Raw genomic sequence first — 21,919 nt, 5'->3', positions numbered from 1 at the left:
TCAAAGACATGTACCTGTTAGGACTGCTTCAATTAATGTATGTATATTTCTAGTATTAATAATATATACGGCATCATATTGAAAATGTACCTAAATAATTAATGAATGGAATAACATGCTTATCAACAAGCAGTCAGGAAAAGCATGAGGAGAGGGACTTTACCTTCACGGATATTGAGATCGCCATTCATAACGAAATTTGACTTTGCAGAGCCAAAAAAGGAAAGGATATAGTTCAATGTTTAAGGATTTGAAGCACCAAGCTTTAAATTACTCTCCTAAGGTCTTTAGAAGAATGTGTTATTTGCTTCTGTTTTTGTTATCTTGAACTAAAAGAACAGATTTGTATTTTAGAATGAAGTAATTTGGATATTGTTATTTTCTTTCTAATTTACACAGTAGAAATTTGTTATGTACCTACGTTTTTATAGTTTTTGAAATTGTAAGCAATTTGATAATACACTTTTCTAATGAGATGGTATATATCAAATAAAATAGTGTATATCATTATATTTAACTTTTTAATTTAAATTAAACAGAAATGTACAATATTTAATCTGATACTCTATATATTGAACTCAAAGTGCTATTCAAGTAAATGGGGGAGACATATAACTTAATTGATAAATGTTTCATGGTGAAAACAGCACATGCATGCGCACAAAGTATTTCCAATATATCCCACATCCTACAACTACAAACCTTCGTAGGTAAGTAAATAATATATTGGGATGTTCTATCTATAACCTGATATTTCATGTTATTAACCGGATTAACCTACAACGGAAAAATATAAGAGTCGTATATACTATATATATGAGATATGAAGATGTATATTAAACATAAGTAATAATTGTTAAAATGATCATACATTCATTGATCGACTAAGTTCAATATGTTCCCTTAATATACCTTCAATAGTTTTCGTAAAATCAGTCACTTGACAATCAGCTTCATTTCTTCTTTCAAAAAACCATCTTTGCAACATCATTCGCAAAACCTTAAGCATTGAACATATTGGTAACTCCCTAGCCTTCAACATAGCAAAATTCAAACTCTCGGATATATTAGTGGTCATGACATTATATCTCATACGTGGTGAGTAGGCACGAGACCACTTAGCAAAACCAATGGATTCAAGCTTCTCACGTATACCAGGAGCAGAAGATTCCAACAAACGCATTTTATGTTCGAAGTCTACAATATTAAATGTCTTCCCACATGAATGAAAGACGGTATCCACTATTCTCTTATACTTCAACTTGAGATTCTAAAGTAAATGAACAAGGCAGATGCAATGTAAAATGTTGGAAAATACTACCTCTATAGCTTTGCATATACTTCTATGCCTATCAGATATTATGACAACATCATTCCGCTCACCTATAATTCTCTTTAATTGGTTGCAAAACCAAGTCCATAAGGAATCATTCTCAGAATCCACAACACAAAAAGCTAGTGGAAAGATATGATCATTGGAATCAGGTGTTGAAGCAGATAACAAAGTACCATCGTACTTATTCTTTAGACTAGTTCCATTAATAGAAATGACGAGACGACAATGTTGACAACCAGAAATGGAAGCAGATAATGTCATGAAGAAGTAAAGAAATCTACCACCGACATCAACTTTGTATTCAATAACAGAATCTATAAACATAAAAAAATAAGAACATATAAGAAAAAATGTATAACAATATACTTAAGTACTATATTGTTAATATACCTGGGTTGTTGAGTTCCAATATGTATGCAAATCTAGGTAACATCTTGTAAGAGTCCTCAGGAGATCCGCGAATATCATCCAACGCAGCCCCACGAGCACGCCATGCTTTTTGGTAAAATATACTTAAACCATGTTCACCACAAATGAAATGAACTATATCTTTGGGAGTTGACAATTTAGAACCAGCTAAAGAAATTTTGTTCTTAATTAGGTCCTTGATAACAGTAAATGTGGCTTGTCTATGATCCATTAATGGAAAATCTACTGAACATGTACGTTCTGAATCAAACCTAGTAAGAACCCATATTGACCTATTTCCATAAATAGAACAAGAAGCACGCAAGGACCATTTGCAGTTTTCAATGGCACATTGCAAAATCATAACTTCCTTGTTCGATTTCATAGTAACATACTGAAAATTATCTCTAAGAGCAATGACTTGTACACACTTTTTGAACAAAGATTTAGTTGAAAACATGTCTTGGACTTTTAGTGCAAAATTGGAATCTACCTTAGACATATTTATGTTTTCAAAAAATCTACCCCTATCATCATGAATTTGAGTTTGAAAAGAACTCGACGACGATGAACCCAAACAAATAGATAAAGGACCAACATAATGAACAATAAGGGCAATATGACGCTCAACATTTGACGTAATTATATGGTAAACCCATTTAACATCATTATCATTCGTCATAGCCAAATTTTTCTTAATACATTCTATAGGACCTAGGCAAAGGTATATATCATATTGTTCATATCAATAATACTGCCTAACATGGATCTAAGGCTACTGTATAAATCTTTATAGCACATATGTTCATTAACTGTAATCTCGGACACACTAAAACTAACGTAATTGTGTGATTCATTGAAAAACCCATCGAAGTATACTGTAATTCTGACCATCCTGTAAAACATATGAAAGTATAACTATATAACAAAATATATGTATTATTGAAAATAATAAGGGGTATATATCAAATTAAATATACTTCGAAGTTGTCAATCAGGACGAATGTATGTACTTTGTTAATATGAACGGGTATAAATTTCAATACACATTTACGATAAATAACTACAAAAACGTATCAGAACTTATAAATCTAAAATACATCTCAGAGAATTGCAAGTAAAATGTTATCGGAATACTATGATTTAATGAAGTACAAAACAAGGGAGGAATGAAGGCGGATGGGTTCATCTAATACCTGAACGCCGGTGAAGCTCTGAAAAGTTTCTGAACAGTGATATAATTTAGAGATACTAGCGGTAGAGGATTTTCGACGGTAGATGAAAGATCCAGTGGTGAATGAAATATCTGGCGTTAAATGAAATATCCGACGGTGGAAAAAATATATTGAATTTGTGGAAGACTTTCGGGGGTGAAGAATTTTCGACAAATTGGAAGAAGAAAGAAGAAAACGTGAGCAGAAGATGACGTTTGGTAAGCAACAAATTAGAAGAAAAAAGGAGAAGACGACATAGGAAATTTTGAATAATGAAATAATTAAGAAATATATTATTGAATAATATTACCATATTAAAAAAAATATTTAATTTGATTATAAATGAATGACATTTATACAAGAAAAAGTTTTATGATTTATTTAATCATTTAATATTAATACAGATTATAAATAAAGAAATTATAATTTATATAATTAAGAAAATAGTTAAATCTTAAATTCAGATTTGAAATATATTAAGTAATGATAAAATGGTACTAAAAACGTAAAAAATTATACATTTTGGATATTTTCAAAATTTAATTGGGTAATTAGAATAAGTAGCAATTTTTAGAATAATTATTAAGTATGTAGTAATATTTTAAAAAAATTGTAGATATAGCAAAATCTATCGGTGATAGACTTCTATCGTTGATAGACTCTTATGATTTATCAGTGATAGACCAACATTTGCTACATAGTCTATCGATAATAGACTCATATCATTGATAGATTTTGCTATATTTGCAATTTTTTTTAAAATGTTGCTATATATTTTATTATTTTGAATATAATTACTACATTTGCAACTCTCCCTTGACTATTTGTAGTTTGGGCCAACTGTTTTATAGAGCACATAATAAAGCCCAACATCACAGCAAAAATCACAAATTCCTCTTCACGGTGACCGTAGACTTCACCGCCGCCGCCGCAGCCTTTCTCTCGTTCCGAATTTTACTGCCGGCGGCTGCCTAATCCCCGCCATTTTTTAGTTTGTCTGTGTTCGTTTTAAAAGGGGTTCGCCGGCAAGACCATTGGGTTAACCTTCATGGCCACCGCTCGTGCATTTCCGAAGCCCCCTTCCTTGCTGCCGTCTCTGCAGCTCACCGTTGGCTTTGTCAGTCCCGTTTCCTTCCAAACGTCGTCGTTGTTGCCTTATCGTCTCCGGAGACACCGTTCAATTGTCACTTCCTCATCAGCGGCCACTGCCACTCCCGTTGCCGCGTCCTTGAAAGTTTGTGTTCTGCGAACTTACTTGTCTGTCCGTTTTCTTCCTGGCTGCAATTCTTCTGTTTGAATATTTACTCTGTATATTACGGTTGTTGGTTTAGGAGAGTTTTGGGTCTGTTCGAAAGACTTGGAGTGATTTAACGAGCATGAATTATTGGGTTGTTCGTGATTACTATCGTCTTGTCGACTCCGTTAATGATTTTGAGCCGCAAATGCAGAGCCTTACCGATGAGCAGGTTCATGGAATTAACTTGTCATTCTCTTGTCTGTAGTAGTTTTTGATGTTCGTTTAACTCTACATCCCAAACACGAAATGAAATGAATTTTTCAATATCCAGCTCACTGCAAAGACTTCGGAGTTTAGGAGAAGGCTTAGACAGGGAGAGACTTTGGCAGACATCCAATCTGGTTGAAGCATTCTATAATCAACTATCTAAATTTTGAATCTTATAATCTAATTTATCTTATTTGTGACAATCCATTTGCTTATTCTTCTACTTTTAATCCCGTCAGAGGCATTTGCTGTGGTCCGTGAAGCTGCAACACGAAAGCTTGGAATGCGCCACTTTGATGTACAGGTATCTGTTTCTTTCCGCTCTAATAATCTGTAGTTCAGGTAATTTGGAGGTAGAATTATTTTTCGTTGGATTGAAATGGTGGTGGTTATTATGTGTGGGTTTGTGTATGTTTACTATAGATTATTGGTGGAGCAGTGCTCCATGATGGTTCAATAGCGGAAATGAAAACTGGTGAAGGGAAAACGTTGGTTTCTACGTTGGCTGCATATCTCAATGCCCTGACGGGTGAAGGTGTTCATGGTAGGACTTCAAATTTTACTTTTGCGTGTGAATATGATCATGGCTTATAGCAAATGAATTGAAGTCAACTTGTAGTAATTGGATGTGATATTCTGTCAACAAATGTTAGCTAAGAAACGGAGGGAAAGGGAAGATGAAGGTTAGTGGTCAAATTGTACACATCTAAATCCTAAGATTGTTCCTCGTAAAGTCATACTACCCTACTATTTAGGAGCAAATCACGTTTGTTGAGACAAAGCATGATCTTATAGCCCTCGCTTGGTGAACACGCTACCTCTTTAGCTCTCACTGAGTCACTTGGTACAAATTATTTCCCCTTTTGTAATTCTAGCTTAAAGATCTTGTATCCGTATGGAAAAGCCTTTGGTAATTTCCTTGGAATTGAGACTCTTCTTGTGATTTCCTTCACATGAAGGAAATTGTTTTCTTATAAAAAATAAGGTTGTTGAGACAAACGTAATCATGAAAAACATTTAATACATTTACCAACTTTCCGTATCTGCACATTTCTGAGTAAACATCGTATAAAAATGCCTAATGAGATAGATGGTTTTCCTTTTGAATGATCTCCTCCATTGTGGGTGCTCCTCTATTCCATTTCCTTGTAGAGCAGCGTCGCCGCCATTACCACTCGGTACTGGCCATGAGACAAAAATTTCAGTTTCTCTATTGCTAACATTTATCGGCTTCTCGAGACCTGCTGACTTACTTGATCCTTGGAGGCCTTTGTTTGTTGTCGATGGTGAAGCTAAAGAGTAAAGATACTAGGAGTTGGAGAACGCCCTTAAGAACATTAGGATGAATTACAACAGGAACTTTGATCAAATTCTACTAAACATTGAAGCATTTCTTTGAGTGTCACCTGATATTTAGAAATTGTGCCAACACTTGTTGTTAAAGGTACCTGTACTGTACAAAGTTACTTCTTTTTATTAGTTCCTAGACTGTATGGCTCATAGAGTTGGTTTTGTTGTAATTTACAAGTGGCTCGCTCTCAGAATTTGAAAGGAAGTGTATGCATGTGTTCTTTTTTTGATCAAACTCTAATAATACCTCCTTTTTCTAGTGGTAACTGTGAATGACTATCTGGCTCAACGTGATGCTGAATGGATGGGTCGCGTTCATCGCTTTTTAGGTTTATCAGTGGGTTTAATACAGGTGATTAACAGTTTTTTTTTTGTTGTTGTTGCTGTTATTTATGTGGTGACGTTTACAAGATATTTCGTAATTTTGTAAAATGTAGGACCGATTTAATATTTGAAATACATGCATTGCAGTTATGTTACGTCTTAATATTCTTTTCATTTTTGAGAGGAAAAGTTTATTATATATTGGTGTATTTTTAATTGAATAAGCAGAGGGGGATGACGGCCAAAGAGAGGAGATCCAACTACAGATGTGATATCACATACACAAATAACTCAGTAAGTATTTATCTTAATTAATGTCCTTATGGGCTTTTGTTCAAAACCCTTTTTAATTATCTGCTAGGTCTTATTTCTCTTTATTGGGGCCATTTTCTTTTGTAGTTTGCCTCCCTTTTGTGGACTCTTTTTCTGTATGTATGTCTTTGTATTCTTTCATTTATTCTTCACGAAGACTCAGTTGACTGATTAGTTGATAAAACTGAGGCTCAAAGTGCTTGTCAATTGGTAGTGTTTTTGCTCTTCTATTAATCTAAATGTTTATTATTTGTGGATGAAGTGACATCATTTATCCAACACCCATATAGTCTGAGGAATCATTCTCTGTTCTTTCCCCTTCTCTACATACCCAAATCTGGATAATTTCCTGACATAGCACAAAACTGGTCATTTTCAGGAACTTGGCTTTGATTATCTTCGAGACAATCTAGCTGCAAATGATGGACAGCTTGTGATGAGATGGTATGTTATGAGTATGACCAACTTGAAATTAGTCACCATAGCTTTGTTGAACTACCGGTAATATTTTTGTTGAACTACCGGTAATATTTTATGTAATACAGGCCAAAGCCATTCCATTTTGCTATAGTTGATGAAGTTGACTCAGTTCTAATTGACGAAGGAAGAAATCCTTTATTAATAAGCGGTGAGGTAAATCTATTTTTGTCCTCCTGCATTTTCCTTGTTACTTATTTAGAAATTCAGTATCTTAACGTGCACAGAAATCTTTTTACTTAGCAGTGCAATTATATTGCGCGTGGAATGTTTTTTGTGGGATTGCTGTTCTTTTCTTCTTCGCATTTTTTTTAAAGGTATAAGGCTGAGAAGATCTGTAACCATTCTGATTGGCATGCATAAAAAATGAAGGATAATTACAAGATATTAAGAAAAATAGCTCCATAAGAAAGTGTGGAATTTTCAATATCTCAAAGGCCAAAGGTTTTATCTTTATCCCTCCTCTAAAGCATGATAACTCCTTGTGGATCATATGTCCCGAATCAAAATTCTGGCAACCATCTCTTGCAACTACAGTTCTAGCTTTCTTTCTCAATGGTTGACGATTATAGAGATTGTCAACTATCTCTAGCACATTTACGGGGAAAGCAACCTTGGATTCCAAGGAACTGGGAGTAGAGCACCATCACTCATAAGAAAAGTTACTATATCGTAAAAGGTGCGTAAAACTCTTGTAGTTACTTTTCAGAGTGAGGACAAAGCCAATGGACAAGTAATGGGAAAATTCGTCTGGGTTTTAAATTGGGATTTGATACTCCCCAAAGACATAGACCGAATGAGAGAAACACCCACTGGTTTTTTCTACAGCTTGGGATATTTGGTTCAAGTCTGCAATAGTGATGATGCTGGTCAGAGATTCCTATTTATTTTGATGACTAAGTTCATTTTAGGAAAAGGCAGTCCTCTGTATCTTTAATTGGTACTTGCTTTGGTCTGAGAAGGAATTCAATTGCTTTATCTCATCGAGCAATTGCATACATTCAAAACAGAAGGAATACTCTCCTTGGCCTTTGGTTAAACTGTATTTTTTACTACCATCTGAGAAAGATTTTCTATTGCTCTCTCTCATTGGCTTGGATGAAATTTGAATATATCATTTTTTTGGTTTCTCTACTATATCGGAAGCAGTGGTTTCCATGAAAAGTAATATTGCCTTTGTTATTTTCTTTCTTAGGCTAGCAAAGATGCTGGTCGATATCCAGTTGCAGCAAAGGTAGCAGAGCTGCTTGTGAAGGGAGTTGTGAGTTGATCACTTAATTTGTTTCTTCTTTTGCACTCTGAGAATCTGAAGTGTTCTTTCTACTCTGAATTGCATACTTTGTTTTTTTAAACGGTCAGTAACAAAAGATGCACATTCTCAAGTGTTCTTTCTACTCTGAATTGCATACTTTGGTATCAGCACTATAATGTGGAATTGAAAGACAATTCGGTGGAGTTGACCGAAGAAGGAATTGCGATGGCAGAGATTGCTCTTGAAACCAATGATTTATGGGATGAAAACGATCCATGGGCTAGGTAATTGTGCAATCTTTTGTTTTGGTTTTATTTGTAAGTATCTTTTAGTTTTGGTCTTGAAATTCAGCTTGAGAACATCTCTTTTGTATTACTAGTTCTTCTTTTTTAATATTTTTTAAAAGTTTTTTATGCTTTTAATTTTTGTTTTGCTTCTTTTTTTGGAGTAGTAAATAACATTTCATGGTAGGATGGTTTTTCCATGTTTATTGAACGCTGAATCTGACTGCCTTTTAACTTTGGCATATACAGATTTGTGATGAATGCACTTAAGGCTAAAGAATTTTATCGACGTGATGTCCAGTATATAGTTAGAAATGGAAAAGCTCTGATAATAAATGAGGTAAACTTATATATTATTGCAAGTGTTTTCTTTCTTACTATTCTACCAGCATCGTTATTGTTTATCTTTTTGTTGGTCTTGAGTTATTCTATGTCAATATGAAACATATTATGTTCATTAAAAAATTGTGGTCGCTTGCGCTGAGATAGATAGATGTTTATGTTTATAATGAATAAAAAAATGCTCTTACTGAAGAGTCAAAGAGAAGAGCATAATTAATTACCTGAAAAAATGCTCCCTCTCTCCTCTCCCTTATTGCCTCACTATCCTTTCCACTTATTTTTGCATTGTCTCTTTACTAGGAAAGCTTGGAACACTTTGTTTAGAATTTTTGATTTGGAGTTTTGTTTTCTTAGTAAGGTTTATAGTTTGATTTTGGAAGGACTCAACATCAAAGGTTATAGTCCAAAAGGAAACATCTTGTGGAGATGTGCTACCGGTCCCTTTTGTGATGCATTTGGAAAGAGAGGAATAGTAGAATTTTCAAAGACAACTATAATTCTTTTGATTCTTTTTGGACTGTGTTGAACACACAACTTCTTGGTGGAGTACGAATTACACCAAACACTTTTGTAATTACAACCTTTCTATGATTTTCAACAATTGGAAGGCCCTTATTCTTTAGTTTCTGTTGGGGAGGGCCCTCTTGTCCTTTTCCCTTAGGTTGTTCTCTTTTGTTCTATGAATGTACATGTTTCTTATCCAAAAAAACGATCCTTTCCATAATAGATAAAAATGTTCTTTTTGAAGAGTATATTTGTATGCTAGCTGTCTAGACCTCGAGATAATAAACCTTGGAAGGGGGCTAGGACTTAAAGCTGCCTGAAGTTGAAGCTTCAACATATTACACTTTGTGGCTAGAACTGAAATCCAAAGGGCCTGAACAATGGTGTTTGTTTGTTTTTGCTCTTTAGAGGATTAAGATCCCAAGAAGAGTGAAGTTCTTACTTTGTGAGTTTTACATGGAAAATTTGACACATTGGACTGACTTTAAGGAGGATGCCCGGGTTGTTTCTTGTATCCTCTGTGGAAGACGTCAGAAAATTCGGGTCACATTCTTTGGAGATGTGAGTTTGCTAGATTTGTTTGGAATTACTTCTTATAGATTTTTGTGTTCTACTAACTTAACGTAGGGACATTAGTGATAGGATCAGGGAGGTCCTCCATGCTCTCTTTTTCAGAGAAGGGTTGTTTTTTGTGGCTTGGTGGGGTGTGTGCTATTCTGCAGGTTCTTTTGGAAGAAAAGTGTTTAGAGAGTTGGAGAGAGATTCCTACTGATGTTTGGTCTCTTATTAGATTTGAAGTTTCCCATTGGACTTCAATTTCAAAGATCTTCTGTAGCTATTCCTAAGGTATTTTATAGATGGAGCCCCTTTCTTTAGTTGTTTTGTGGGCTTGGTTTTTGTTTATCCTTGTTTTCCTTCTTCTTCTTCCTTTTTTTTCCTCCTTTCTCTCAATAAAAGGGGTTGTTATTATATATATGCATAAAGAAATATTTTTATGTCTAAGTTGCCATGTATTTCTCGTCTCCCTTGTATGATATTGGCTGCATTCTCTTGGAACTTTCTAGGGTGAACATATGAATGACCATCTCTAACATCATGTAAAATTTCTGCAGCTGACTGGCAGGGTGGAAGAAAAAAGAAGATGGTCCGAGGGAATACATCAGGCAGTAGAGGCCAAAGAAGGTCTGAAGATTCAGGTATTTTATCATTTTCTATAAGAGTTCTCAGAAAGACAAGAAGACATATACTGTTGGTTTAGTCTAATTTTGTGTACTATTTTCAGGCTGATTCAGTTATAGTGGCACAAATCACGTATCAGTCGCTATTCAAGCTCTATCCAAAGTTATCAGGGATGACTGGAACTGCAAAAACTGAGGTGCGCATTGATGTAAATGAACTGAATTTGCTCTTGTATGTTCTTGTTTAGTCATTTTGGTGATAAAGATTATTTGTTATTCCAGGAGAAGGAGTTCTTGAAAATGTTTCAGACACCTGTAATTGAAGTGCCCACAAATTTGCCAAACATACGTAAAGATTTACCTATTCAAGCTTTTGCTGTAAGACTTTAATACTTTTTAATAATCTTTAACCTTCCCATATAGTTCAATTTTTCAAGTTGACCTTCTCTGGTCTCTCTTTATGTTAGACTGCCAGAGGAAAATGGAAATATGCTCGCCAAGAAGTTGAATACATGTTCAGACAAGGTCGTCCTGTTTTAGTTGGAACCACCAGGTATTTTCTACTCATCTTTTTACTCTGGCCATTGTGGCATGTTAATTTTGACCCTAATTGAATCACACATGTACGTTTCTCAAACAAAGTCCCCTCATTTTTACATTAGGATTTTCGTTTACTAACAGCGTGGCTGATTTGATGTCCTTCCTGGTAGTATATAGAGCTACTAATGCCATCTGTTGATGATCTTTGGCGTTTTGAAATCACTAATAAAGCTACTATATAGAGTTTCTTATTAAAAGAAAAAAACAGTAAAGCTAGTTTATAGAGCTACCTTGACTGAAGCCGCAAAGAGGCCAGGTTGCATTTCAAGGAGATAGGGAGGGAACCCAAGTGCCTAGACCCTTTACTTTCATGATAAAAAATGGCAAGGCCTTCGTGGTCATGTTTAGAAATTTTGTTTGTGCATCAGGTCCAGTTCTAGAAAAATGCAAGGAAGACCTTATACTCCCAAAAAAAAAAAGGGACAACTTTTCACATGTTTACACTATCAATTATGAGAAATTTTGTACACTCAAACTGTTGCAGGAAGCTCAGAGTAGAAGTATCTGGGCTTAGTGAAATGTCAAGGGATTTGGGATAAGAAGAAAAAAGAATTATTAAAAACTCTATAGTGTTATTGATCTTGGCATGGTTTTCCTTCAAAAATCTGGGCTTTAAACGGTGAATAAGAGTTTGGTTGAATTGGAAGAGTTATAGGAACATCAGATGGCTTACTAATCGTTTTGTTGGTATTTCAAGGTGAATTGTTTCTTTCTGGAACGGGAGGTTCACCTTGGCCATCGATGTTGATGATTGACTTGGTGCACAATTTAGTTTGTTGGATCTCTAGTATCTATGATCAAGTAAACACTTTTGATATGTGATGAGGCCTTCTCTTTGTTCGTAGTTCGAATTTATTTGTTTATTGTAATTGTCAAATTTTGTTGGGATGTTACGAGGGTGCTATGGGTGTTTCAACTTAGTTGAGATAACTGGGTGCACCTGCTGTTCCTTAGTTCTGGTGCTTGTTATTTCAATTCTTTCTTTGGAATTTGAATATTAGGCTCTTTTTACTTTGTTGTTTCGTTTTAAAAAAACACGTTTGGATAGAAGTCTACGATTTCCGAGTGTTTGGGGTGTTGGTGAGAATCCAATGTTAGATGGATGCGAGAAAATCTTCATATCGTCATGCATCTAAAAACATGTGAAAGTTCAACCAACCATCTGTCGATTTCTTCAGTGGGATGATCTTACTGACTTTAGACTTGGTCCTCCATTCAGTTTGTTGGATCTCCGATCTCTGGTATCCAACCATGAACAATCTATGGTTGAAGAAACACCATCAGGGGGAAATTTATAATTTCTGAGTGTTTGGTGCATTGGTGAAGACTTCAATGCTTATTTGATAGGTGCGGGAAAATATCATGTCATTCTGTAACCAAAAAGCATGAGAAGGTTCGACCAACCTTTCAAGGCCCTCTAAGGATAATTCTCTTTCTAATGGGACCTTTACGAGGCCCAACACGAGAGAACAATTTGTGTTTCCTCTTGTTGGTGAATTTGTTCTTTCAAATGATTGAAGTAGTAGGGTTCATTTGTTCCACGAAGGGAAGGAATATTGTGAGCATTTCTCCATTATGCTTGTAACATGATTTTTCACCTTCCCCGGATCCTTATGTCTCCCTCATTCAGGTTTGAGGACTTGATTTAAGACTTGTTGAAGAACATTGTTCTCTCCCTATAATGAACCTGGATTTTAGAAAGGAAAACGATGGTTTTACAAATAATGCATCCTGTGGGATAGGATAGAGGAAGAGGTTAAAAAAATTGAAAATTTTACATATTACTGTTTATTAACAATGGAGGGCCCTTCTTTATTAGTTCTGTGGGAGGGAGTTTCCTCTACCCTTGCCTTTGGCTGTTTCTTTAGCTCTTTTGATTAATATAATTCTCTGTTTCTTATTAAAAAAAAACTTTTGACTGTATCTGATTTATTTCATACTTTTTGCTCAAAGAGAGTTTGTATCCTTCAACATACAATATTTTTTGTTCATTAATATCTATGGACTATTATACTTATTTTTAATTGAAGGTTTTGTTTCTTATTGAAATGTATTTTTAACAAGTTTTTTATTTTTTAAAAACTATTTGGAAGGTTATACTGTCCTCTTGTTTATAGGGAAGGGTTTCTAATTCACTTTTGGAGGCATTATGACTTATGAGTATATCTACCCTAATGTTTTCTCATTTCTTGATGCAGCGTTGAGAATTCTGAATACTTATCTGACTTGCTAAAGGAACGAAAAATTCCCCACAATGTCTTGAATGCACGACCCAAGGTTAATGTCTTACCAACTAAAACATTATTTATCAGCTTTTCTAAATCCTCTATTATAACCTTTTTGCCTTCCTATTTCTTCCATTTACCCAGTATGCAGCCAGGGAAGCTGAAACTGTTGCACAAGCTGGAAGGAAACATGCCATCACCATTTCAACAAATATGGCTGGAAGAGGCACTGACATAATTCTAGGAGGAAACCCAAAAGTAGGTGTACAAGTGAAACCGGTTTTTTATGTCAGTTCAAGGAAACTGTTCACAAGAAAAAAAATACAACCTTCTGTTTCTTTTCATCAATTCAATGAAAAAGTCTTGTTTCCTTTCTTATAAAAATACAACCTTCTCTTTCTTATAATAAATTTGGTTTAGGAAACTATCTCTCTTTCTACGACGACAAGTTGCTTCATCTTTTAATCTATTTTAATTAATTATTTTTTTAAAAACTCGTCTAATACTTGAAGATGCTTGCAAAAGAAATTATAGAAGACAGCCTGCTTTCATTTCTGACAAAAGAATCTCCTGATTATGAAATTGATGGTGAAGAACTTTCAAGGAAGGTAATTTACGATGGTTATTTTACTTTTGTGAAGCTAATGCACGAATTACATATCTAATTTACCTTGTTTTATAGGTCTTGTCCAAGGTAAATGTTGGATCTTCGTCGTTAGCTTTGCTAGCCAAGACAGCTTTAATGGGTTTGTCATCTCTCAAAATACTTGGTCTCAGGAATCATTTTAAATGATATGATTGTACGTTTATTACAAGTGATGCAAGGATACTGAACTCAGCTTTGTCTTACGAATTTTCCAGCTAAATATGTATGCAAAAATGAAGGTAGAAACTGGACATATAAAGAGGCAAAATCCATAATCTTAGAATCGGTGGAAATGAGCCAGTCTATGAGTTTCAAAGAGTTAGAGAGGCTGGCTGATGAACAGATTGAGAAATACCCTCTTGGCCCCACTGTAGCACTTGCCTATTTGTCAGTTTTAGAGGATTGTGAAGTGCACTGTTTCAAAGAAGGGGCTGAAGTAAAAAGGCTTGGAGGTCTTCACGTTATAGGAACATCTTTACATGAGTCCCGGAGAATTGATAATCAGGTTGGCCTTCCCTCTGAAATTTCATTTGTCTTATCACAATGATTTTGGTGCAAAACTAAGAGATTTTATACCCAACATATGATTTGGTCCATGTGATTATGATTATGACTAATTTTGCACACTGTCTATTGGAGGTTCTTTATGTTATTTCTTGGAGCTTTGTTGGGTATTTTGCTTCAGGGAAATAACAAAAGTTTTAGAGAGGGGGCAATGGATCCATGGAGGAGTTTTGGAATGTCATTAGACTAAATACCTCGTTGTGGGCTTCTTTTATTAAGCTCTTTTTTCATAATTATAAGCCAAATCTTTTTCTTATTCTTTTAGATTGGAGTCCTTCTCCATAGTTAGTTGAACTCTCTTTGTTGGCTGTATTTGTAAGCCCTTGTATTCTATTTCATTTTTCTGGACGAGAGCTCAAGTTTCTATACAGTTAAAAAATGTTGTGCTGCATAAACACAGGTATTAGTATATGTAACTGTGTAAAACTAACTCAGAGTCATACCTCTTTTTGACTGTGCGGCTTAAAACTGCTGAAATATGATTCTGGAAGTCTTTGTTTGGTTCCTGGTCACCCAATTATTCATGACTTTCTTATCTCAATCCCTCTGGAACACACCTTTCAAAGGGGACAAGAAGCTGATAGCAGGGGTGGGCGCTATCTTATGGGGCTTGTGGGATGAATGAAATAGGAAAGTGTTTAGGGGTGTGGGTAGGGATCCTTTGATGTTTTGCCCCTCTTTGTTTTCATGTTTCTCTTTGGTTTTGATTTCGAAGGATTTCTGTAATTATCCTATAGGCGTTTTGTTGCATGGCTGGAGCCCCTTTTGGTAGAGGGAACTCTCCTTTTCTGAGGGCTTGATTTTTTGTATATCCATGCATTCTTTCATTTTCTTCTCAATGGAAATTGTTTTCATTAAAAAGAAAAAACGGGTTAAGAAGCTGATCTGGTGCGCCATCACCAGGGCCTTTCTTTGGAGTTTTTGGTGAATGGAATTCTTGGGTTTTCATCAAATGGAATCTCCATTTCATTGGATTTTTCATAGTATTCCCTTTATAGTTTTTTTTTTGGTGTAAACAGTCATCACACTTCGCAGTTTGTGGTTACTCTCTTGCTACTCTGGTCTCAAATTGGAAATTCTTTTGAAACCGCATAGGGTGGCTGGATGTTTTCTTATTTGATTTGTAATTTCATTCATTAATTAAAAGACTGCTCTTTTTCAAGTAAAAAAAACCCAGCATTTTGTTGGTAACTATTTCATTGTCTTGATCTTGAAATTTGTAGTTCCTTCTTTTTAATTATTTTCCTATGGGAAGAGAGATTTCATTTTTGCACTTGGATCTTGATCTAAATGGTCATGATATCTTATAGCTTCGTGGGAGAGCAGGAAGACAAGGAGACCCTGGATCGACCCGGTTTATGGTCAGGTAGCATACTATCCCATGATATAAAAGAGCATGTGATCATACCATCTGCCTATAAATGTGCACCTCATTTGAAATTTTTATATGCGTAGATGGATTCTAATGGGATGATAGACTGAAGCCAAGATTCTTGGTTTGAATCAAATTTTGCATCCCAGAGTGAGCTTAGCTCAGTAGTGATTGATATGACCTTCCCTCAATGTTGAAGGTTCAATCCTATAGATGTACTAAAAGAGAAAGTTTTATCCATTTTTGTTGTTCTGTGATAATATACGAATTTTGTTATTTATTTTCCCAATATGACAGTGCTAATCTGAGAGTATTGATTGATTCATAGAACACATTAACCCTAACTTTAAAGAGCGTGCTTTATAAGCTACTAAATAGGTGCACATTTGTCTTGAACTGAGCTTGCTGTAGCTAATTCATGTACTGTAAATTTTGGCAGCTTGCAAGATGAGATGTTTCAAAAGTTCAATTTTGATACAGAATGGGCTGTGAGACTCATTTCTCGAATAACTAATGATGAAGATATTCCAATTGAAGGCGATGCAATTGTGAAACAGGTAACAGTTTCTACAATCTTTAATTTTTTAAATCATCCTTTTCATGAAAATAATGGATTCTGTTATTAATACTCTGTATCTGTATTGTTTTAGCTCTTGGCCCTACAAATTAATGCAGAGAAATACTTCTTTGGTATACGGAAGAGCCTAGTCGAATTTGATGAAGTGTTAGAGGTCAGTTCTGAATGGAGGCTAAGTGTTTGTTGGAACTTTTGTATCAACTGATTAGCCCATGTAATCAATTTCCCTTTCTTTCTATCAATAGCTGTTTCTTGTTAAAAAAAACACAACTGATTATCCCATTTACTTCTTGGAGGATAGGATATGCAATGTTGGCTTCAAAGAGACTATATTTAGTAATACCATCCGGTCATCGTCATCAATTAACCAAATATTGTTGTTGATTTTCACTATAATACTTGTAGAAATATATTGAGTTGAAATAGCATTGGCTTGATAAATTATTCGACAATCTATTGGTGACTGATGGAATGTTTTGTTTTCACCAGGTGCAGCGCAAGCATGTCTATAACCTTCGACAGTCGATTTTGACTGGCAATAATGAAAGTTGTACTCAACACATATTTCAGTGAGTATACTTCTAAGCAATTTGTCTAACCAGCTAACTCAGAAAATAACTCAATATTTGAATGCATTTTCTAGCTTGTTGATTATTTCAAAAGTTGTCAGCAGCTATCCATATTTTTTATCCTGTGTATAGAGTTATTTTTTGTCCTGTGTATAGAGTTGGAACTTAGGCATACACTATTGTTGAATATTAAGTCTTATAGCTTGGATTATGTGAGAGCGGGATGGCAAACAAGAAGAATTTGGCGTCTTGATTTGTGAATTTGCTGTTCTTCAATTGTTAAAATCTGAGTTCATGTAAGTAGTTTGTACGTTCTCAAAGTAAATTTGTCTGCTAAAGGAATTCACGTCTGACAGTAACAGGACAAAACACTTGGTTCGTTAGATACTAGACACTTTATACCTGGGAGCTAACCTCAAACTACCTATTGTTTGTTTTTGAGTAATTTATTAATAGTAGCCGGTTGGATTGGAAAGACGATCAATTTTCCCCATTCGCAACTCAAGTTTTTTGCTGGATGGGTCTACTACTAGTTGTAGAAAAACCACTCATCAAAATAAATTTAACAGCCCAAGTGTGAAAGTTAAATGGTTTGATCTTCACTGCATCGACTATTAATAACCAGCGAAGAAAGGGAAAACAGCATTAGTTTCCATTAGGCTTCTTCTCAGTTTTTGTCAATGCTTGTGCTAAATTGTACTTGTTTATAGGTATATGCAAGCTGTGGTTGATGAGATTGTCTTTAATCATGTCGATCCTAAGAAGGTAGTGTATTCATCTTTTCATTGAAGATTTATTCTTGGCCGCATAACAGTTTCATCTTTTAAATAAACTTCTTCGTATGGCAGCATCCCAGAAGCTGGAGATTGGGTAAACTTGTGCAAGAGTTTAAAACAATCGGTGGGAAAATATTGGAGGGTAAGTTCTATCTTGTAAACATTCTCTGATTCTTGATTTTCTCATTGCTATTGAGTTCAACCGGAGATGTTTTTCTGCAGACTTGGGCGCAGAAATCACTGAGGAAGGATTATTAAAAGCCATTATGAAATTACATCAAACGATCTCTACGGATGTTTGCAACTTGAACCTTCCTGAAATGCCAAAGCCTCCTAATGCCTTCAGAGGGATTCGCATGAAAAATTCTTCACTGGAACGCTGGCTTTCAATCTGCTCTGATGATTTGACACCGTGAGTATGCGACATTGAATTCTATGAATAGCTTATTTTTTCTCTCCAAATTTTATTTCTCCATCAATCGTACTTCATAATTGCATTTATATTTGACTTCAAATGCAGAAATGGCAAGTACAGGATGATTGCTAACCTACTTCGCAAATACCTTGGGGATTTTCTGATTGCTTCATATTTAAATGTCATTCAAGAATCTGGTTATGATGATTTATATGTGAAGGAAATTGAGGTAGGGTCCTGGTCCTTCAAGTTCACTTTCTGATGTGTGTGTATATATATTTTATCGTATCTTATCAATTAAAAAAGAAGCTTCGATATAGGAAATGGAACTACATAGGAGGCCCTCCAATAAATGGGCCAAGCCAAAGGGGTACTACAAAGGCTTTTGTTTTGGGAATAACAAGTGATGATTTAAAATAAAAAAAAAAAAAAAAAAAGAGCCCAGAGGAGAACACTAAAATACACCACGTCTCACACAATTTCCCGCGAACTATCTACCCAAAACCAACCGTCTTTCTAACCTTGTTAACGAGGTAATAAATTTGGCCTCAATATTTTCTTTTATATTCACTAGGTTTGGGTGAGAGATTTGCAGTGTGCTTGCATTACTCCAAGGTAGTTATAGGATGCCTTTGTCCTACGTTGGTTAGAATGGGATGACCAACGAGGTACTTAAGTAGCTTGGCTCTCCCACTCCAATAGTTGTCCGTTGAAGTGTAGTTATCCAAGGTACTTTAAGTACCTAACAACAAAAAACTTTTATTCATTTAGGACAAAAACATTTCAATGGCAGTGGATAATGGACTTAACATTAACAACTGAAAAAGTCTCTTTAAATCATGTTATCTTATTAAATGCTACTGGATTTTTTTATGAAATTCTCTCTCCCTTTTCTTATGTCTGTACTTTTGTTTGAACGCAGAGAGCTGTTCTTGTGAAGACTTTAGATTGTTTCTGGAGGGATCATCTCATAAACATGAACCGACTCAGTTCTGCGGTATATAAGTACCTTTTTACTCTTTCATTTCTTCCTACAACGCTTTAGTTGTGCGTAGTCTTACATGGAACATGACAGGTAAATGTGAGAAGCTTTGGGCACAGGAATCCTTTAGAGGAATACAAGATTGATGGTTGTCGATTTTTCATCTCAGTGCTGAGTGCAACACGAAGGCTCACTGTGGAATCACTCTTGCGTTATTGGTCATCCCCAATGGACACTCAAGAATTAATTTTTTGATCAGTCAGTAAAATTTTTATGCTATGCAGCTATTACCTCCTGATTACTATCAGCCCACCATATGCTTTGAAGCCATACGCTCTTCCACCTCCCTAATCAAAGCCAAGGGGTGCTTGAGTTGATGCAGGTTGAAAGATAATTGTCCTTCCTTGTCCTCTTATGAGCCTTCTCACTCTTGCATCATATTTAAATAGCAGCTGCATCTTGGTGATTCGAAGATGTTTTAACTGATGGGTTAGCAAAGCATTCGCGCAACCGAAGCCATTCTCCATACACGTTTTGTTACCATTATTGACCAATATGTTGTATACTTGTGAAGTTATTTATATTGAACCTGGATGGATGCTTTGGAGTAGCGTGCAGCTTCATAACGATCCCGAAGAAGAGTTTCTCTCAGTCAAATTGAAGGAACTTTTCTTCTTAATCATGTAATGTATGAGTACATTCCACCAGTCTAATCATTTATTTAGTTGAAATGAAGAATAAAGGGGAGTAGAGGTTTTCCTTTAGCTATGTATCAACTTGTCATATTTTCCAACGGCAATGTAATATTATTAAGAAAATGCATTTCGTTATGTCGTTAGTTGTCATTGAAATTTGTACCGATCCATTCAAGATGAGTTTATTTATGATGAAATAACTTACTATATTCTTCAAGTTTCATTTTATTTCTTCGCTTCTCGTCATTAGTTAAATTTCTAGAATTAGTTCTTCTGAAAGCAAATGTTTGATCTCAAGGTGAATTTTTACGTTAGTAATTCTTCAAAATGTAGAATAATTTAGTAGCAATTTAAAGTTCTATTTCTCTTTGATGATTTTTTTTCTCCTCTAAATGTTTATTAGTTCGTTGAGTGTTAAATTGAGAAATTAGTTCTCTGAAATTTTATCTTTTATTTATTTATTTAAATTTATAAACCTTTTTAAGAGCTTTATTTTTAACAATCACTGATTTTGAATAAATTGGACATAATATTTTTCTAAAAGGTAAAAATTTAAAATGTATCGTGAGAAGATAAAAGTTGTTTGAGTTAAAATTTAGAAATTTTATTTTAAATAATTTTTTTTAGAATATTTACAAATATAATAAATTATAGACATATATTTTTTTTGTAGTTCATATCTAAATGCTAAATCTAAAGCATTTCAAAAGTTGTCGAACAGCAAACTTTATTTTAGAGAAAAGTCTGTTTTTTTCTTTTATGAGAATGATAGAACGGATAAAGATGATGCCATCTGAGTATTAACTTTAAGAAATCTTTCTATCATAACCTTTATTGAAATCAATAATTTGGCAAATGATCTGAACTTCATCAATGCCCAACAGAGACAACAAAAACAAAGGATTTTTTAAGAACATTACATCACACAATCAAATACGAGAGGATATATATGATAGAAAGAACAAAATGAAACTTGTTTGATAAAATGTGTGTTGATAAAAATTACCAACACTCATAGAATTTTATGTCAACTCGTAGCCTGAAATAGACTTCTCCTTCAAAAGCATCAGTCATTATGGTAGCAACACCACGGTGCATGAAAAAGTCCCCGGTGCCGCCAACGACAGAGATATCTCTAGTTTTTACCATGATCGGGTCAGCTCCGATGAAGTTGATGGTACCTTCGTATGCCGTGTAGTTTAGAGAAAACGAGAACGCAAGCCACGAGGTGAAAGTGTTTTTCGTGTCGTAAATGTACATCCCTTGAGCACGGCCTACCGGTTTCGAGTGAAGATTGTTGTCCAAGGTAATGGGATCGTCGAAAACAGCTATGTTTCCGAAGTGAAATTGTGGTGCTAAAATGGTTAAGTTTGCACCTTCCGGGGCTGCAACGATGGCGGAAGTCGCATTCGCAGCATTCTTTCCGTTGTAAATAATGTCATGAAAGTAGAGAACTAGCTGTTTGCAAGGCTTATGTTTTTGTTTTTTCCCCATAGGGAAGGCTGATGAGGAAGAAGAAGAGAATAATAAGAACAAAGCTAAAACAATAATAATAATGCAATTCTTTGTTGAGAAAGCCATTGAAGATTTTGTTTAAAATTCAAATTTTGGTTTCACTAAGTGAAGTGTATGGAAAGTAGGTTTTGGTTCATCCCAATATGGCTTCATATAAAGCATCAAAAAAATGAATTTGCTTTAATTAATTAAGTACTATTGTTATTTTAAATTTACAATTTGTCAAAAGTTCATCAACAGCTCAAGTAAGCGATTGACTTCTTAATTAGTGGAGGAGGAGATGATTCAATGTATTGTTTGGTTAATATTATTGTAAATAGAGTTACACTTTTAAATCATTACTTTATATAATTGTGTTGACATTGTAAATAATGTTTCAATAAGTGGGTTAATTAAAAAGAATTCATCCAGTAAAAAAAATTTACTTTAGTACAAATGTATAAACTGAAACATCTCTGGATTGATAAAACAATCGCACTAAGACATACTTTTGATTTT

General features: G+C 34.8%; 2 protein-coding genes across 4 annotated transcripts in view; one reads left to right on the top strand and one right to left on the bottom strand.

Annotated features, from left to right (window-relative positions):
* The window catches only part of LOC103493129 (protein translocase subunit SECA2, chloroplastic), a 44,684-nt gene extending 24,561 nt beyond the window's left edge, over nucleotides 1-20,123 (top strand). The window contains exons 1-31 of one of the 3 annotated variants that reach the window (XM_008453764.3): nucleotides 3,823-4,192; nucleotides 4,290-4,424; nucleotides 4,527-4,596; nucleotides 4,702-4,766; nucleotides 4,886-5,006; nucleotides 6,073-6,164; nucleotides 6,365-6,430; nucleotides 6,828-6,892; nucleotides 6,994-7,081; nucleotides 8,121-8,186; nucleotides 8,346-8,461; nucleotides 8,711-8,801; nucleotides 10,420-10,503; nucleotides 10,590-10,682; nucleotides 10,768-10,863; nucleotides 10,953-11,038; nucleotides 13,284-13,362; nucleotides 13,455-13,568; nucleotides 13,823-13,918; nucleotides 13,993-14,056; nucleotides 14,172-14,461; nucleotides 15,831-15,886; nucleotides 16,332-16,449; nucleotides 16,543-16,623; nucleotides 16,959-17,038; nucleotides 17,749-17,803; nucleotides 17,887-17,956; nucleotides 18,037-18,226; nucleotides 18,335-18,458; nucleotides 19,152-19,226; nucleotides 19,305-20,123. In XM_008453764.3, the coding sequence (XP_008451986.2) occupies nucleotides 4,007-4,192; nucleotides 4,290-4,424; nucleotides 4,527-4,596; nucleotides 4,702-4,766; nucleotides 4,886-5,006; nucleotides 6,073-6,164; nucleotides 6,365-6,430; nucleotides 6,828-6,892; nucleotides 6,994-7,081; nucleotides 8,121-8,186; nucleotides 8,346-8,461; nucleotides 8,711-8,801; nucleotides 10,420-10,503; nucleotides 10,590-10,682; nucleotides 10,768-10,863; nucleotides 10,953-11,038; nucleotides 13,284-13,362; nucleotides 13,455-13,568; nucleotides 13,823-13,918; nucleotides 13,993-14,056; nucleotides 14,172-14,461; nucleotides 15,831-15,886; nucleotides 16,332-16,449; nucleotides 16,543-16,623; nucleotides 16,959-17,038; nucleotides 17,749-17,803; nucleotides 17,887-17,956; nucleotides 18,037-18,226; nucleotides 18,335-18,458; nucleotides 19,152-19,226; nucleotides 19,305-19,466 (3,174 nt within the window). In that variant the 5' untranslated portion in view covers nucleotides 3,823-4,006 and the 3' untranslated portion in view covers nucleotides 19,467-20,123. Of the gene's footprint in view, nucleotides 1-3,822; nucleotides 4,193-4,289; nucleotides 4,425-4,526; nucleotides 4,597-4,701; nucleotides 4,767-4,885; nucleotides 5,007-5,052; nucleotides 5,907-6,072; nucleotides 6,165-6,364; nucleotides 6,431-6,827; nucleotides 6,893-6,993; nucleotides 7,082-8,120; nucleotides 8,187-8,345; nucleotides 8,462-8,710; nucleotides 8,802-10,419; nucleotides 10,504-10,589; nucleotides 10,683-10,767; nucleotides 10,864-10,952; nucleotides 11,039-13,283; nucleotides 13,363-13,454; nucleotides 13,569-13,822; nucleotides 13,919-13,992; nucleotides 14,057-14,171; nucleotides 14,462-15,830; nucleotides 15,887-16,331; nucleotides 16,450-16,542; nucleotides 16,624-16,958; nucleotides 17,039-17,748; nucleotides 17,804-17,886; nucleotides 17,957-18,036; nucleotides 18,227-18,334; nucleotides 18,459-19,151; nucleotides 19,227-19,304 lie in introns of those variants that run through there. The other 2 variants (XM_051087137.1, XM_008453767.3) reach the window with 2 other exon arrangements.
* A 583-nt stretch (nucleotides 20,124-20,706) lies between these two features.
* On the bottom strand, nucleotides 20,707-21,552 carry LOC103493128 (disease resistance response protein 206-like). The gene has a single exon (XM_008453763.3). The coding sequence runs from the start codon at nucleotides 21,485-21,487 to the stop codon at nucleotides 20,909-20,911; it is 579 nt and encodes a 192-aa protein (XP_008451985.2). The 5' UTR covers nucleotides 21,488-21,552; the 3' UTR covers nucleotides 20,707-20,908.
* Between the last annotated feature and the right edge of the window lie 367 nt (nucleotides 21,553-21,919).

Source organism: Cucumis melo, chromosome 7 (genome assembly GCF_025177605.1).
Source record: "Cucumis melo cultivar AY chromosome 7, USDA_Cmelo_AY_1.0, whole genome shotgun sequence".
In the NCBI taxonomy this organism is placed as follows: domain Eukaryota; kingdom Viridiplantae; phylum Streptophyta; class Magnoliopsida; order Cucurbitales; family Cucurbitaceae; genus Cucumis; species Cucumis melo.
Note: the sequence above shows the minus strand (reverse complement) of the source record. Positions and strands in the feature narration are given on the sequence as shown.

Bases quoted from the DNA above. Each gene is read 5' to 3' on its own strand.
- LOC103493128 (XM_008453763.3), bottom strand. From the start codon at position 21,487: ATGGCTTTCTCAACAAAGAATTGCATTATTATTATTGTTTTAGCTTTG.